The sequence below is a fragment of the Phaseolus vulgaris genome, chromosome 2 (assembly GCF_000499845.2).
Source record: "Phaseolus vulgaris cultivar G19833 chromosome 2, P. vulgaris v2.0, whole genome shotgun sequence".
Lineage (NCBI taxonomy): Eukaryota > Viridiplantae > Streptophyta > Magnoliopsida > Fabales > Fabaceae > Phaseolus > Phaseolus vulgaris.
This window is the reverse complement of record NC_023758.2, coordinates 39,126,699-39,146,360: the sequence shown is the minus strand read 5'-3', so window position 1 is coordinate 39,146,360 and position 19,662 is coordinate 39,126,699. Positions and strand designations below refer to the sequence as shown.

Here is a 19,662-nt window from a genome sequence, read left to right as displayed (position 1 = left end):
CCAACATGTGAACAATACTTACACTTAACTAAAAGTATATGAAGAGAAACACTCTCAAAATGATTTAGTGTAATATCTAGTTTTTTTTTCCTCTTTCTAAGTCATTGTTTTACCAACAATTCTAGACAACAACTGATCTTTTTTACAAAAAAACAAAAATATAATATCAAATACAAGAACAATTATCTATAAAAAGTTAAATTTTTTATATAAACATATACTTAAACAATCTTATATAAAATAAAATAAAACAAGTACTTTCTATATAAAAAATAAAATAAATAGAAACTTAAATAATTTTATATAAAAAAGTATTAAAAAACATAAGAATATAATTTAAAATGCATTTTTTTTTAAAAAAAACAAACAAAAGAATCACTAACAATAATTAATGTTACATAGAAAAATGAAATATAACAAAAAAATATAAAAACATGAGAAGTTAGAAAAAATTATTGTCACCAAAAGTAATATTAATGTAGTCGTACTTATTTCTAAACATACATGATACTCCATCTACTTATTTCAAAGTGAAAAAAAACACAAGCTAAAAGTATCTATAAAGTTAATAAATATTAAAATAATAGTAATGCATATAGAGTGGTACTACATCTACTAATTTAAAAAAAAATTAAAAAATTGGAAGTATCTACTTAGTGAGATAAATATTAAAATAGTAAGTATTAAAACATATACTTATTTCAAAAGTAAGAAAATAAAACTTAGAAGTATTTATAAAGTAATATAAATATTTAAATATTAAAACATACGGTACTATATATATAAAAAAATTGAGATAAATATTAAAATAATATTTAAGCATATCGTACTACATCTATTAAAAGTAAGAAAATACAATAAAAAATATCTAAAAAGTGTGAAAGCTAGTATTCATTTGAAAACCTAATAGTATAACTTTCTGCAAACCTATCTTCTCCAACTTCGGTAAGTTTCTTTTGTTCTTTTTCTTTACTAATTTTATTTTCTTCTACTAGGAGCTTCTTTTCTCTTCTCCACTGTGCTTGTGCTTTCACTACATTTCTTTTACTCAACCTATTGTGCTTCTTCTCCACCTCTTCATTATTTTCATCTTTCTTGCCCTAGGCAAATAATTCTATTAAAGACGTGTGACTGTTTTTTTATTATTTGTTTTTAGACATTTTTCATTCCCATGCATGATGACACTGTGAAATGTACGTGTCACCATAAATCATGTGTAACAGAACTACTAAATAAGCAAATCACAATTTGAATTCGATACATGTCACGATTCCACGATTCCCCTACAAATATGTATCATGAAAGAAATTTTTTTAACCGAATCGATATCTTACTATCTTCGTTTCGAGAATCTCAGCCACACAGACGAAGAGCATACCATTGATCACATTTTAAATTGAACAAAACTATTTCACATCAATCCATCAAAATTATTCCCACGAAAAAAAAGAGCCTAAAAACAAAATGACATTTATCTACATAATGATCAGATCACACACGCACGCATAGGTTTCACCAAAGTACACTTGCCATTCATCTGAAAATTTTCTAAGAAAGCGAAGCTGTAATTTTAGTAATTGTTTCTCTTAATATAACATTTCCCTTGGCGGCAATATCATTTCCTATAGGTATTCCAGACCAACGCCCTATACAGAATCTACAACCACTTCACCCTGCTGCTTTGCGAGGTATCTTTCTCTCCTCTCTTTCTGAAAACATAATCATATGTTATTAACAGATGAAGCATTTGTCAAAAGTAACAAAACCAAAGGAAAACTTCTAATCAAAAGCTAAGTAAACATACCCATTCGTCTATGACGAGCCCTTCCCCGATAATTTTTGGACCTGCATCTTCCACAGGCTTTTTACGTGCCTCAAGGGCAGCATCAGCATCCGCTAGTTGTCGGTTCAGTTTTTCCAAAGCCTTAACGAGAGAAAGATAGACCCTTGTTAGCATGCAATTAGTTAATATATTACATGAGACATCTGATAAATACAGCATCAATAGTTGATACTCAATGTCTCATCCACAGTAAAACAATGGATATATAAAAAAAAGTGAAGAAAAAAAAGGGAGATGATTACTAACATTGGCTCAATTATACAAAAAATGAAAAGTGAAGAAAATAAATTCAGTACTCACAGGAGAAGGACGCTCTGGATCTAGAAAAACAACTCGCAAAATCTGCTCCACTGCTACTTGGTCCTTCTGCTCATCAAACTGATTCCAGGGAGAGAAAAAATAATATTATTTTAGAAACAGGTAAGTGTGTTCGCAGTGTAGAAGATATCTTCAGATCAAGCAGAGATTTGGAGACGCTAGAGTGACTGAAATGAAATGAGCACATACATACAACAGAAGAACTAAAATTTTGATTGTGCAGAATTTTATGACGTGTGTGTATGAGAGAGAGAGAGAGAGAGAGAGAGAGAGAGAGAGAGAAAGAGGGATGAATGGGAAGTGAGCCTTCTTATTATTAATCATAATACAAAAACCGCCAGAGCTTATGATACCATGCACATGAATATACTAAAGGCTATAAAGTTTTAATGGTTAAAAGGACAAAATTTATATGCATAGAATAATTAACAAAACCAAGAAAATACATCCTTTTTCAAGGTTCCCAAATCCCTTATACTCAGACTTGTAGATTTGATGGGTAAACTCGTAAAAGTTTACCTAATATAAAAAACAATATTAAAAATCTATTAATGGCATATATGCATAACATAATACCTTAGCACAACAGCAACCAACATTTCAACTTCATAATAAAGAACAGTAGCAAACCACAATAATAAAGTATGATAGTATATTAGTCTTAAATAAAATTAAACTTACCTAAATGGCGTAATCACATATAAATTCATAAAAAAGAAGTTCTTAAAGTGAAAACATTTCAAATTTCTTCAAATACTTTGAGTCCAAATAAAATGTTATGCCGATAGGGTCATTAAAGGGGGAAAATTACATTGATTTGAAAGTTAATTCCTTCTTGACTCCAAAGATTATGTGAGTTTAAAGAATTTACCTGAGTTTACTCAAAAAATAGTTTCATAGTGAGCTAACTCATTTCATCTACCTAGGATCGTATGCTTGTAAGAGTTGAAGAGTAAACTTGAGAGTTTGACAACCTTGTCCTTTTCCACTTATATATAACTAAACCTAAGGAACAAACAATTTATTGCCGTAAAATAAATACTATGCATATAATCAGTGTGATAGGTAATCTAAAATACAGTTGCAAGATTGGTGGAAGAGTGACCAACTGAAACAAGTAGGCAGGAAAGACAACAGTAGTAAAGTAATGAAACTAAAATCAATAGCAACAACATTTTATCTTATTCATGGCAATAGTAAGTTTTCAGTCAAAACAAAATTAACTAACCAGTTCAGGGACGTAATCAATTGATCCTTTCACCTTCAAGCTCATGATTTTAAATTTCAGTCCTGTTTTTTCAGGCTTTTCATTATTTTCTGGTTGCTCTACAAACTTGAACACTAAATAACAAAAACACAAATTAGTGGGATAACCAGACCTTGTATTTACAATGATCTTTTGTTATAAGAAGGGACATAGACAGAAATAAAATATTATTTACCTGTTGCTATGATACTCTCACCAGGTGCAAGAATAGCTCCGGGAGGACGCATGAAACAGCTTTTGGGAGCAGTTGTTTGAAACTAAACATGCATATTTTAAATGGAAAACAAAGAACTTTTGTTAGAATAGATAGTCTAGTTCTATTACTAATAGATTAATAGGTGAAATCAATAAGTTAAAGACTTATTCTCCGGCAAAACTGTAACGTAGTAACAGCAATAATAGATAGTTTAAGTTCAAGACATTATGGAACTACCTCAAATAACTAAAAGTCAGAAATTGCAAACGAAGAAAATAAAAATTATAAAAACAGAAATAAAAAAATTAAAAAAAAAAGCTGAACATGCTTCCCCATACCTTAAAAGCTACATGAGATTTACTGGTGTTTTTAATCCTGATGGCACTCCTAACCTGTTTGCCCGGTTCATCTGCACAAGATAGTAAGGAAATAAGAAACAAGTTATGTAACATAAGAATAAGTAAATCGACCAATCATATTGAATATTACAATAAAAAGGTTATAAAAAATAAAATTAAAAGCCACGAAAGCAAAGACAAGTCTGTGTGTGTATTTCTGCACCCAAAAGCGCAGTCACGTGAGAAGCCAAGAGAGGCAAAGAGAATTTACATCTTATTTTCTCCTGTATCTCCATAATTTGACCAATTACATTCAAACTTTATGATTGTCACACCAGTGACACTCTCCACTACATGTAATTTCTGATTGGTATCAAAGCCTAGCAAATTTAACGTTGTTATATTTGATATCTACATGCAAAAGAAACTTTTCAAGAGAGGAAACTGTTTGGTAGCATGGTAAAAACACTTCGTAACTCACAGCATGCAAAATTAAGATATTGTTGCTACCATTCAAAATGAAATACTTAATACAGAGAAAATACAAAAAGCATAGCAGCACAAAACTAAGAAGTAATTAATCTTCAGAAAATAATCCATCTCTAGCATTCATTCCAAAACCATTTAGTTTGAAAGACTTATGAATTCAAGATGAACACTTATCTGTCTATCCTATCGTGGTCAAAGCAATTTGAAAGAAAATGACTTAACAACTATAAAGGAACAAAAATCGAAATTAGGAAAAAACAGTACTTTCGTTTCTATCATAAGTATCTTCAACACTGAAATCAACAAAACTAGCCCTGGAACTAATGTCAATCTTTTCTTGGACTTTCCTCCTAAGCAATAAACTATACATTTACAGTTTCCATCCCTAGACTACCACTATGCACTTAAACAGAGATGGTAAGCATACTCAAAAACCATCAACAGCAACAACTATCAATGTTGAATAATTACCTTTGTTACTATAGTCATGTTTGAAAAATCAGTGCTTATAAGAGGGCAAAAAAATAAGTAAAACGAATTGAACTTCCAACTTTGCCTCTGAGCTAAAACCAATTTATGTACATAAACTTTTATAAAAAGCTATATCAGTTAACTACTTTCAAATCCCAAAATCGAAGTACACAATTTGATTTCTCAAGAAAGAAACTCGATTCATTTACATTTTTAATTTCATCGTCTTCTTACGTGTCCACATAAAAATTTATCCAAACAAGGCCTACCCAAATTACATCTCCAGCTCGCTTTCAATTTCGGAAAGAAATGGACTGTGATTACTAGCACTGTTACCTCACAAGCCACAAATAAATGCCAAGAAAGGAAAGCACATCATTAAAAACTACAAGCAACGAATAAATAAACGTAATCTTTCACGCGAAGTTGGAAGTACGGGCAACGATTTTCACCCGAACCAAAGACTTCCATTTATGGCAGAGTCCAATTAAAGCCTTAAAACACCTTTAAGAAACCGCAATTAGAAACGGTAAATAGAAATTAAAACAAAATATCCAAATTAGATCACGATGAAAGCAATTATTGCATGCAAGCAGAGACACATAACGAAGAATGACGATATAAAAAAATTGAAGGGGAAGACGAATTTATACAAGGGAAGTAAAGCTTATTGGATGGATCGAGCTTGAGACGGCGTCGTGTTGGGAGAAGCGATCTGGCAACGGAGGAAACGGAACTGGAGGTGTTGGAAGTGGAGCCCTCGAGTGGAAGATTGTTATGATTGTGGTGGTGATGGTGGTGGTGGAGGTGAAGGTTAGCAGAAGACGACGTCGTAGTTGTGGCAGAGGTGGAATGGCGAAAGGGAAGCTTGAAGAAATTCCAGACCTTAGGTTCGGAGTGAGGCTTGGGATCAGCTACGGCCATGCTCTCGTCCTCTCCGGTTCCAGAAACGGTAATCGCGCAAGAGATGAACTGGAGAAGCAAGAGGATTGACTTTGAGTTGAGAGATGACAGAGGTAAAGGTTCTAAACGCCGTCGTTTACTCCGTCTTCTCTTATTTTCTGGGTCTGGTTTTGAAAATGTGAAAAGTGTTGCAGACGCGGATGTGAGGAGAATTATGAATTATGGTCACGAAAAGCGTTTGACGTCCACGCGTTTTGGGTTTTCTTTTTCCTTTAACCGTTTGTTTGTTTGTTTTGTTTGGTTGGTTTGGGTAGTGTAATGAGTGGAAGAGTGAAAAAACGTGAACCCAAGAGCGCAGAAAACATGGTGGGCTCCATTTTGAAGCAACGCAACTAGTAGTGTCTATTACACGTTATGGGTTGACTTCTCTACCATTTTCCACCTTATTAAAAATATTATTCATTAATTCAAATTTATTATATATATTAATATTAATATTATTTTATTTTTCTGTGTATTTAAAAGTCTTACCATACTTAGAATTCAAATTCAATTTTTAAAAGTCTCCTTGACAAATCCGTTCCTAAAAAAGAAATTTACAAGATTTATACTATATCAGATTTATTTATCTTATATATTAACATTATTGGTCTGATTTATCGAATAAGAGTTAAAACTTTATTCATTTTGCTATTACTCTTCATAAACATTACATATATTATTATTATTATTATTACTTAATTACACGACTTAGAGTTATATTATATTTTAAGTAATAATTGGGCTTAATTTTACTTTAGCTTCTAAAGTTTTCTAAACGTGACATTTGCATCTTTATAAAAATTTAGTTACATATTCAATCATTCAACCTTCTAAAATTAAAAAATGCTATTAATATGTTTTATAATTTATATAATCCAACATTAATAATAATACTACTTATTTATTTATGTAAAATATTAATAATATTTAGTTGTAAGCTTTAATATTATCATAGAAAAACGTTAGCAGCTTTTTGGCAATTAGATAATATATTATATTGAACAAAATTACTAAATGTTGAAAATTTAAATGCCAAATATATACAAATGCCCTTTTTAATCCAATACTACAACATGAAGGGAAAAAAAGTCTCAGGAAGAATTAGATTGATAGCAAAAAATTTAAGTAAATTTTATTTTATTTATAAAAAAAATAAGCAGGGATGCTAGGACAATTACTCATATATTGCTTAACCAATTTAATTAGATTCTTTGAAAAATAAGAAAGTAAAATACGTAATAAAAAAATATGTGCAAAGGTTTATTATTTTCTTGTTGCAACATGAAACTTAATCATGTTGCTTATAACAGAGTTTTATCCAATTCAGTTGATAAAACAAAAAGGAATAAGCGTTCACTTAGTGGGAAAGGAAATTAAAAGAGTACACAAAAAGTGAAAAAAGAAAAAAGTGGCAATCCTTTTTGTAAGCAAAAAAAGTACTTAAGAAAATAATAAGATACAAAATAATTGAGGGTGTATATGTACGAGAGTTGCTTAATTTACAAGTTATTTATATTATAAAATGACTAATTTTTTTGGATAAATTAAAAATAACATAATATAAGATCATTAAAAATAAAGTTGGATAATCAAATATCAAAATTCTAAAAATTTTGTGAACTCTGCAAAATATAAGCATTTATAAATAAAGTGATTTTAAATTTTAAAATACATTTTTTTATGGATAAAAAAATTCCAAGCAAACAAACTAATTTAAAGAATTAGCCCAAACCTTTACATGTACAAATTCACTGCATTGTAGCTATCTTCAAAACTAAGGCTGGGTATTAATATATAAATTGAGATTTGTCTCTCTTACTTAATACGAAACTTGGAAGACTTAAGAAATATACATTAACGTACATAGTAATCTCCTACACTGTTTTAAAAGGTTTAAGAAAAATGTTTGAAGAATTGAAAAAAAAATTACTGGTTTCAAATGTTCCATAAAAGAACACGAGTTTAAATTCACATTAATGTTTGTTTGATTATGATGAAACTTTATCATTTTGATTAGAAAAAAAAATAGAGATATAACTACAAGGAGTTTAAAGAATAATAGAGATGAGAGTTCAAAAATATGGTTCAAGGATGAGAAGAGAAATGCAAAAACAGTTTTTAGAAAATTAAAAAGATGGGTGCAAAAATAGGATATTGTATATTTTTATAGCAAAGGGTATTTTTTATAGTAAAAAATAAAAAGGAAAGGAACTGTACTTAGTAATACGGGGATATATAAATAGCAAACGTTCTGCTGTTTCCATTATTAGATTGGGTCCAACCTAATTGAAATCTGACTTTATTTTCCAATTGATTATTGGACCTTGACTTATTCCTTTTAAAGAAATGCTTTTACTTCGCACCCAAAAATTTGAACCTACACCCAACTAAAACCTGAATTTTCGAATTTGCCCTTTTGCGTTTTATTTAATACAAAGTAATGAATGAAAAGTTTACACAATCAATTCAGTTTACAACTTCACATAATCGATTCAGTTAACACGAGTGATTACTGTATGTTAAAAAAAAGTTTAAAAAAACGTTTTAAGTAAGTTTTTCTCAACAAAATATTACAACGTCAAATATACTTTATAAGGTAATTTGTTCTTATCAAAAATAAATTTGGAGAGTTCTAAATATATTATTCACTTTACCTTAATTTTTTCTTTTATACAAAATTCTTCCCAAACTTGTAAGTCCAAACAGTTTCCATCAACTTATAGAACAATTATGTTTCCTAAATCTTTATTTTTCTTTTAAATAAAAAATAAAATAAATAAATTTTCAGGATGATAATAATTTAGCAAGAATTATGTGAAATAAAAAATTCATTCAATATAGTTGTCCAAGTATCATCTTAAGTATGGAATTAGCAACAACATTATATGATACATTTTTAGTTGGCTTCAATAACTAAACAAGAATATACATAAGTTTTAGGGCTGGACTAGTTGAAGAGCTATTATTTTCAGCTTTGGGTTGTCAAAATATAAAATTATGCATGTGTATTGTTCTTTTTGGATCATGTAATCTTATTTATGACACGAATTCTATGCACATTTTTATTTAAATATGTTTTATCTATTTTATGTGATATGCTTGTTTTGGTTGTTATAATAAAATTTTATGCAAATGTTCACTGAGTGTAATTATGAATATTATCTAAGTTTTGTGGATATGTCGTCTTCATCTACAAAGAGACAACGGAATAGTTAATAGGGTAAGGAAAAAACCCCTACTAATGATTTAGTTCCCAATGCACCTAATCCCAGTATAGAGGATGTTCTTAATCATTCTTGGCATTTTTCTAACCAAGACCAAATGCTGGAGTTTGGGACGGGCTTTGCTCACAGATTAATTGTGCCCCCCCTAAGGTCATGCATTTTGGGTTCTTTGAAGAAGTAAGGTTTGAGTTCCAAAATCATTTGGAACGTTCAGGACTGAAACAATTTTTAATGCTGAGGTATTCATGCATTGATGTTATGATCAAAGTTCTTTATGCAAATCTCAGGATTATATTTGATGATATCCTCTATTTAGAGGTCAACCACAAGAGGATTATTACACAACCTCCATATTGGTTTTCGTTGGTTAAATTGAATTATAAGGGACTTCAATTGAATAGTGCAACCCCTCATGAACACCTAAACTATGACATTAATAGGCATGTTAAGGCTAGGGAACGTCCAGGACTGAAACAATTTTTAATGCTGAGATATTCATGCATTGACGTTATGATCAAAGTTCTTTATGCAAATCTTAGGATTATATTTGATGATATCCTCTATTTAGAGGTCAACCACAAGAGGATTATTACACAACCTCCATATTGGTTTTCGTTGGTTAAATTGAATTATAAGGGACTTCAATTGAATAGTGCAACCCCTCATGAACACCTAAACTATGACATTAATAGGCATGTTAAGGCTAGGGATGAAGGCTCATAATCTCAGGAATGTTGGTGTTTTGTCAGTGAATGACCAACTACTTCACTAGATGTTTGTTCACATTTTTGTGTCCTCGACACAATAACTATTCTCAGTTGCAACACAAATATTTTCATGCTACGAGCAATAAAAAAATAATATTTTTATTAACTGACCATATTACATGTTGCAACACATGGTCAAATGTCGGAACAACAACATGTCTCTTCCATATGCTACGTTGATCTCACGGTTTATGACAACACGTGAAATCAATTTATCCCTGGAAATCATGAATGAATCTAGGATGGTGCTACTTTTTTGGAAAAAAATCAACGAAAAAGTAAAATGTCCATCTGGTACATGGTGTGTGGCAACATGGAAGGGATGACCAGGAGGATGACAGAGATGATGTAGACCTAGCCATTCCAGAGGAACATGTTGATGGCACTGTGCCTCAGGTCCCAATGCAGGATAACCCTACAATGTCATTGCAATATTTGAGTGGATTCCAAGCGTTGCAGGAATCCCATTTAGACTATGAACCTCAACATTAGCAGACGTTTCAACAACATCGATACACGTTTCGATAGGGTTCGTGACCGTATTAAGGAGATGGAAAAACAAATTAAGGATTTTCATGACTCTTTTGAATGATACATATTTCAATGTATCATTCATATGATTTTCCATAACATTATTATTATTATTATTATTTATTTCATGTTTCCTCTATATATACAATTATACTGTATGTTTAATATTTGTTATGCATAGACTTTATCCATGAATTTTGCTTTAATAAATTAAAATTTACTGCATTAATATTTATTTCATAAATATTTTTTCCTTTATCAAATTATAACTCCAACACAATATCAGAAATAATCTGCTCCAACACAGTACTAAAAGTAATCTTTTAATTGCATACAACTATAATTCAAATATAAATAATCCACAACTACAACTTTGTTCTAAATAAAGTTTATGAAAATCATAAATATAGTTCAATTTATTTTACATAATTTATATTTTTCCTAAGTTAACTCCAACATATTGGAAATAATGTGTCAATTACCGAAAATAATATTTTAATTTAAAACAGATATAATTCACAAATAATAATCAAATTATTTTTTTTAACAATTTTTAAATATAAGGAAAATGTGTAAAGTTACATTTTTATCAATTAAAAAAATACAATTTCAATTACACCACCACATCACTCACAAACTTTCATAAATTTTTCATACACTTTCCAATGTATTTACCTTAATTTAAACACCATAACTTTTTTTTTACATTTTCCCTTCAAATCATCTGAAATTCATGTTGGAGATCCCACATCGACTAGAGATTAGAACTTTTCATTGTATATAAGTGGGTGCAAACCTCAATTTCATGAGCCGGTTTTATGAGGTTGAGTTAGGCTTAAAGTCCACTTCGTAATAATTCACTCTCTCAATTTCACTTTCTAATCTAAACAAATATAAAGTGTTGATAGGTTTTGTTAGAATAGCTTGAAATAGCCTCGAATGTAAAACACTATCTTATTTACTTTTTATTTTTTATATAAGAATTAGATCACTTTGAGTGATCTATATTTTTTTTTATATAAAAAACAATTACATTATAGTCATCTTTTGGAATTCCAGTATGAAATAAAAGTATGATAGAAATAAGAACATCAATATCTAAAAGGAAGGCACTTGACCATTACAGTGATGTTTTAATTTTAAAAACATAACGAAACAGACATTTCTTCTTTAAAGTGATTGGTTTTTCAAATAAATTGAGGTCATAGACGCCAGCTTCAGCGCAATAGTCACAAGACAAATCACAAAAATAGACGTGACCAATTAATTATAAAACAATAATTTAGTATTTAGTAGAATTATTAAGATTTTGATAAGCATCACGAGACTCTGAGAACACACAACACTTTTGAATTTGATTTTCCCTGTTCCGTATGCATTAAGAAGTTAGATTTGGTCACGTGGCAGTTTCCAAAATCAGACGATAATGTGTGACGTTGTCTTGTCTCACTGTTGGGACTGGAGAAGTGAGCGCCCCTTATTGTTTGACAACACGTCTCAGTTTTCAGCTATTTCACTGCACCACGCAAACAAAATTAGGTGTCCCCCTAAATTCGAACATTGCTAATTCATATCCATTAACAATACTAAAAATATTCATCTCTTACAAAGTTACGTATATTATATTTTAAAAAGGTTTAGGTAATTCTATAATATATAATTCCTAGTGTGGAAGAATATCTGTGAAGTTCACATTGAAATTGGAAGAAAAAGTTTTATGTTATAGGTTAACAGTAGGTTAAAAGATATATTTTTTTTCAAAGTGTCACAATTATTTTAAGTAAATAAAGTTGTTTAAACTATAAGTTTACATTGTATTGTATTTTGGACATGAATTGACACAACATAAAAAAGGAAAGCAGACCAAAGACTAGGGTTAGAGTTAAGTATATAGGGAAGACAAATATGAATGTAGAGTAATTTTTTATGTTCACATTTTTTCACATCTTTGAGAATTGGTCAAAAGTTTAATCTGATGTTAGGCATTTCCCTTTTTTATTATTGTATTAATGATTGAAATGGATAGTATGCTTTGAGAGAAAATAAAACCCTCAATACTAAAAAAATATAATTTATATAGGTTTTCTATCATCTTGATCACTAATATATTTTACAGAAGATAAAATATATTTTATATTAATTAAATTATAGATATAAAATATATAAACAATTTTAAATACTAACCGATATAAACATATATTTAAAAGAGTTAAATAATAAAGTAAAAATAATACTTAAATTATTACTATATTATATTTTATGGTGATCAAATTTGTGATAGTATATAAAATCATCATACACGTAAATAACAATGTTTATAAATAATATTATATAAAAAATAGTCACTACATAACACTTTTTTTAGTCTTTTAACATATAATCTAATTTAATTAATATAATAATTAATTATTTTTATCTTAAAAATAATTTATATTTAATAATTTTTTTAGTGTATGAAGAAATAAAATTTAATTAAATATCAGACAAAAATTCAATTATTGATAAATATAATAAATATGTTTATTTAAAGTTTAAAAACTTATATTCAAATTTTAGACATAAAAATTATTTAAAATTATTTCAACCAAAATATAAATAAAAACAAATTCAGGATTAAACTTGATTGATTCTATTGAGATTCATGCCATACAATAGCCTACCACTGGCCAGGTGTACCCTAAAAAGAATAAAACGTGCTTTGAATGTTGGTTCAAATATATTCAGATATGAAAATAAACAGGGTAGGAAGATGTGCAATGAGTTACGCGCGTGATTGATTTTTAAAATATATTTTTACATTTTGTACAGAGTTTATGAAAATAATTTTTTGTTATAAAATATTAAGAATGGCATAAGGAAACAAAATGATGAGTTCTTAAATGATTGCTTTATGGTTGAAAAATTTAAAAAGGCCAGGCTTGTTGGATGCACTTCCTTTTCTGACCGGACATCCTTCTGTTCCAGTTCAGACTGAAATTGAGAAAAATAAATTAAAACGTGTTATTTAACTTTCACAGTCAAACACAAACACAACCCAACTTTGACTACGCCTCAAACACACTCACATCTCTTATCAATGGCGGTGATCGACACCACACATTATTCTCTTCAAAAAATCATTAATATCATCACTACTATTCAATGACCAAATTGGACAAGAAAAACATGTTTTAACCCACTTTATTTTATACAACATAATTTTCTTTTACTTTTTTTGTATAATTGTAATATTTAATAAATAATGTGTAAAAGAGAGAAAAACTCATATTTTACAACTGACTATGGAACCCAATTTAATAAATGCAACATCTGGATTTGAACGTGGACTTGGAGCATTTCCATTGGACTCATGGATTCACGTTGCCATGCATTTCTGAACCAAAACAATGCTTCTGTTTGAACCAACGACTCTGATTAGTAACGAATAGGCTTTGAGCTTGGAGGTGCAGGAGAGTGATAACTATCTCAGCGTTGAGGCCATAAAATTATCACTATAAATTAAATTACATTATAGTAAGATTATAGGATTTCTCTTCTTGTGCTTTAAAATAAAACTTCAAATTCAACATATTTTTTAATTGAAATGTGTTTCAAAACCAACTGTCTTTTTGGTGATTTGACCTTTAGTATAAATGTTTCCATCTATCTATATTTTATTTAAAAATTAGAAAACACAACCTAAAATATGAATTCTATAACTAAAAAATATATTTGTATAATATACAGTATAAAGTGGCGTTTTATACTTGTAAACAATGTCAATTAAAATTGTTGTAATTTTTTTAATTAAAAATTACTTAATATAAATAGCAATGTATTTGTCATTTTTAATAATTATTATTTTAATAAATTTTGGAAAGTAATACGTGGTTTTCAACTGTCATAAAATTTGAATTTATTTTTTTTGTTATTAATCACCAATTAACATTTATAACCTCAAAATATAACAACAAATATCCTAAAAAGTGAAAATATAAAAAAAAAACAAAATAATAATAATAAAAAATTTTGGTTTCAAGATTAGTTTCTCTTATTATTAAATGGTTTCTAGATTGATATTTAATTAGCAATTAAGGTTTTTACTACCAAATTTAGAATCTAAATAAGTGGTAGTTAAAACTTTGATAGTTAAATAGATACCAATTTAAAAAATATTTCACAATATAGAAACTAATTTATAAATTAATTTTTTTTTTACTTTCTAAAATGGTCTCTAATTTAATTACTATTGTAACTAATTATTATTTTTCTCTAAAAATTGATTTCTATTTGATGATTTTTGTTGTGATGTTTTATCATTTTTTTTATATTTTTACATGTTTGTTTATAAATTTATGATTTTACTGTAGGTGATTTGTTTTTTATATATGAGGTTTTTTTTTATTGTAAGTGGTTATTTGAATTTAAAAAATAGTTACTTAATAGATAAAATTATAAACACCATAAAATAGTTAAAAGTGTAAAATTGAAAAAAAAATTGTGTAGATTTTCTTATTAATACCGACGAAGAAGGCGAAATTGTGAGTTTTCTTATTAAAAAGTGAGAGTCAAATTGGAGACTAAAACCGATGGACAAAGAAGACTCAAATAAGATGGTAGACCATATTTGTGTGAAAGAAAAAACATATGAATAAAAATAAATGTGTGTTGGCTTTAAAGTTTAGAACGATATATGTGAAAGGATATTGTGTGTTTGCTTTTTAAGGAAAGTGAAAAAAAGAGATCGAAAGTGCATTGGTGTCATTAATAAAATTCATCACTTATATAGAAAGAAAAAAAAAACACTTCACCTAAACTTCTATAATTTTTTTATTTACAACTTATTTATGATTTTTATTATTAAATTTTATTTAAATGTTTGATTAACAATCATATATAATAAAAATTATTAAAATTATTAAAAATAAAATTCAACAACATATTAATTATATTATAAAAGAAAATATTAAATATATTTTTAATAAAAATAAAAATATTATATATTTTAATAAAATAAAAATATTATATATATTCATAAAAACAAAAAATAATTATATTATAAATTATTATGTTATTTAACTACATATATAATCGATTATATATTTTATATAATTGATTATGTATATAAATTTATAATAATAAAATAATAATAATAATAATAATAATAATAATATAAATATATTTAAATATCTATAATACTAAAAAATATTATTAGCATTAATGATATAAATGTTGAAACAATAATATTTAAAACTTATTTATAAAATAATAATAAAATTATAAATAATAATATTAACTAAAATAATTTTTTAAAATAATGATAATAAATATAAATTAAAATAATAATAATAATTAAATAAATTTATTAATTATGAATATTATTAATAATATTAATTTTATTTGTATAAAATATTTAATAATATTATTAATAAAATAATTAATAATAATAAATATGAATTTTAATACAATAAAAATAAATATATTTATTTATATAAAACATAAATTTTTATATTAACAGTATTATTAATTTTAAAAAATAAATATGTAAAGAAATAAATTAATTTTTTTTAAAATATAAGGGTAAACTAATTTTGTAAAAAAAAAATCACGTTACTCGTATTTCTTCTGAAAATAATTGTTCAAAAATACTGGAAATTATTTACAAAATTTTAATTAAATCAAATTTATACAAAAATATTTCATATTTTGTTATTTTGTCTCATATTCATTATTTTATCTCATATTTTATTATTTAAATATTTTAAAAAATATGGATAAATTTGTAAAGTTAAATTCACACATTTTTAAAAATTAAAAAAAATTCTCACAACCATCATATTATTCAAAAAAATTTAACAAATTTTCTCACTAATTCACTTGAGCATATCCCTAAAAGAACCTCACTTTCTTCATACTTTTATTTTAAATCACTCTAAATCTACTTAATAAAATTCTCACAAATTCATTCATCTATCAAAACACAACCTGGTGTGAGTTTGGAGAAATGAGAAAGCGAGTTTCGAAAAAAACTATATTTGAGAAATAAGAGAATGTTTCTTCAAAATGTTATAACTTTTAATATTAGTACAACACTTCATTAGGGATAACAAAATGAGTCAATGCGATCTGTTTTAGCCTGATTTGCTATTGGCTTATCAAAAGCGGAGTGGGGTGGGCTGGTTTGTTAAGATTGTGTAGGCTGAAAATAGTAACTCGCTCCGTCATAGGGCGAATTGACAGGCTGACCTGTCACTTTTCAATATTTTTTAAATTTTTTTTTCTTTTTTTATGTTTTATATTTATCTACTTGTTTATAATCATTGATATCACTTTTTGGATAATTAAAATATAAGAAAAAATAATAAATTAAAATATAAGAAAAAATAATAAATTAAAATATAAGAAAAAATAATAAATTAAAATATAAGAAAAAATAATAAAATTAAATCAAATTTTAATATTTTAATGAATGAAGGTTTAATACCTAACAAAGTAAAGTAAATATCAATAATACTTAAATGAATCAAATGATGTATAAAGAAATTAATGTAAATAAAATTTTATATAAAACATTGACCACCACCAATTTTATTCCAATGGACGAGATCACTCTTTAAAAGTATAAAAAAGAAAAAAAAGTGAACTAATAGGTCAGACTGCCTTGTTTCATCTGATCCGCCAGATTAACGAGTTAGGTGGATCAGACCAATTCGACGAGTTCAAAAAGTCAACCCATCTCATCTTAAATGATGAAGACTGAGGACAAACTCATTTTACCATTCCTAATTTAACAAATTAGCAATTATAAACATCATAATTTTTCGTAAAAAAAATACAATTTTACAATTATTGTGTTATAGCGTGGTGATAAAAAAAAAATTGTGTTATAGCGTATAAGTGACCGTTTATCAACACTATAATATTAAAACTGTCACATTTAATAGGATGTTTTGTAGTAAAAAATAAAAACAAAATAATTTTTTAAAACTCTATTTCTTAAATTTTTATATAGGTATTTTGGATCTATATTTGTTCATTTTTTTTTTCCATTTCATAAATGAAACACAAGACGTTGTTTATAAGAGACTAAGTTCACTACAACATTAATGAGCAAGTTATAGTTTTAAAATGAAGCTAATTACATACATCTAATTATAGATTTAGCAATGATTTTTTGAATTATAATTAAGAATAATGAGAAGTAAATAAGAAGATTTCCTCTACAACATGGAATCCGAAAGAAAGACATGTGTTTTCGGGGTTACGTGGCTAGTGATGTGTTGATTTACAGCTAATACGAATCTAGAAAGCAAGGGGTCAGTACTTTCCAGAAAACGATGGTTGGTTTGACTCCTGGATAATGTTACAAGTATTTGTGAAATGTACCAGTTGGAAGCAAACATATGAAAACAAGGATTAAATTTCAACGTGAGATGAAAAAGTTAAGATGTTATTTTTTTTCAGTAAAGATTTGATTTGCAATGCAAGATAGATGTAAACAGAAACCACGTAAAGAAAATTGATTAAACCATATGAGAAGGAGACACGTAGCGGAAGAGATAACAGAGGCCGGCACCAAATCCAATTGACTTCTCCTTTTTCTTACCTTCTTCTCCTTAATTGCTATTTATACAACACCAAGTACGTTCTTTGAGTCTCGTACAAAACATCACAATTAACTCCAACCTCTCTCTTTCTCTATTTTCTCACCTCTCCAGAACTTCTCCCTCCCTTCCTCATCAAAACAAAGAAAGCTAATGGGTAGATCACCTTGTTGTGACAAAAATGGCCTCAAGAAAGGACCCTGGACAACAGAAGAAGACCAGAAACTTGTTGATTACATTCAGAAACATGGCTACGGCAATTGGAGAGTACTCCCAAAGAATGCTGGTATGTCATAAAATAAAGTACGTTTTTGCCTTTTGTTGTATACTTGAGCTATAAAATAAATGGCTTTTGCTTTTTTTCTTGCTGAGTAGGGTTGCAAAGGTGTGGAAAGAGTTGTAGACTCCGATGGACAAACTATCTCCGACCAGATATAAAGCGTGGTCGATTCACTTTTGAAGAGGAAGAGACCATAATACAACTACATAGCATTCTTGGTAACAAGTGAGTCTCTTGTTTAATATGTTGCTTTTGTCAATTTATAATACACACTGAACAGCATGAGTCAAATATTATCTTTCGTTAAAATAAGGGTTTTTCTAACTTGGTATATTTGGAATGTGTAGGTGGTCAGCTATTGCTTCTCGTTTGCCTGGAAGAACAGACAATGAAATCAAGAATTACTGGAATACACACATTAGAAAAAGGCTTCTAAGGATGGGAATTGACCCCGTGACACATAGGCCAAGGCTTGATCTTTTGGACCTCTCTTCCATCCTAAGTTCATCCCTTTATGGTCCAACACAGATGAACATCCAAAGACTGTTTGGTACACAGGCAATGGTGAACCCTGAACTCTTGAAGCTTGCTTCATCGCTCTTTTCTTCTCAGCAACGTGAAAACCTCAACATGTGCGCACAAAATTGTGATCCCCAAATTAACCAAATCCCACACCTGGTACAAACTCAGGACTTTGCTCAAGAACCATGTAAAACACTAGACAATACAATGAATCCTCCTTGTTCTTCATTGTCATGGCCTTTTGCTGAAGAAGAGTTGGTTGAATGCAATATGAACCCGTACCCTTCTGTTTTCCATGACTCTTGCTTCCAACAACATTCTCAACCGAGTGATTTGCAATGCAACGGAATTGATACAAGTTATGTTGCTCAATTACCAAGCTATAACTACCATGGCTCTGATTATGACGCAAATCTTATGGACCCTCCAATGTCTGAATCCTCAACCTATAACCATTCCCATAACAGCAATCAGAACTTCGGCTTCGCTTCAGTTATGTCAACGCCTTCATCAAGCCCCACGCCGTTGAATTCGAACTCGACGCATGTCAATGGAAGTAGCAGCACTGAGGATGAGATAGAAAGCTATGTCAGCAGCAACTTGTTGAGATTTGAAATCCCAAACATGTTAGGTGTGAATGAGTTCCTATAGTTGTTAATGTATTCACACAATGAAACAATCGTCTCAAACAAAAGTGAATTAATCAAAGGATTCATTATTCCTCGCATTGATTTATCTGGGCTGGCTAGACAATTGCAACTATGGATTGTGTTGATACATGTAACATTTTTCTATGCTTTTAATAGTATTCATAGTTGACTTTCTTCTTTGAGGCTTTCTATGCGTTAGGAAGTTAGTAAATAAAAAGTCCTTATCCTCTTCCAATTA

At 28.4% G+C, this 19,662-nt stretch overlaps 2 protein-coding genes across 2 annotated transcripts; one reads left to right on the top strand and one right to left on the bottom strand.

Moving 5' to 3' along the window:
• Positions 1-1,375: 1,375 nt before the first annotated feature.
• On the bottom strand, positions 1,376-6,173 carry LOC137811965 (vesicle-associated protein 4-2-like). The gene is made up of 7 exons (XM_068613828.1): positions 5,576-6,173; positions 3,963-4,033; positions 3,604-3,685; positions 3,390-3,502; positions 2,144-2,221; positions 1,805-1,924; positions 1,376-1,709 (listed from the first exon to the last, which is right to left on the bottom strand). Exons 1-7 carry the CDS (start codon positions 5,844-5,846, stop codon positions 1,647-1,649), a joined length of 798 nt encoding a protein of 265 aa, XP_068469929.1. The 5' UTR covers positions 5,847-6,173; the 3' UTR covers positions 1,376-1,646.
• Positions 6,174-18,017: 11,844 nt separating this feature from the next.
• On the top strand, positions 18,018-19,662 carry LOC137811964 (transcription factor MYB102-like). Its single transcript, XM_068613827.1, has 3 exons — positions 18,018-18,258; positions 18,348-18,477; positions 18,600-19,662. Exons 1-3 carry the CDS (start codon positions 18,126-18,128, stop codon positions 19,423-19,425), a joined length of 1,089 nt encoding a protein of 362 aa, XP_068469928.1. The 5' UTR covers positions 18,018-18,125; the 3' UTR covers positions 19,426-19,662.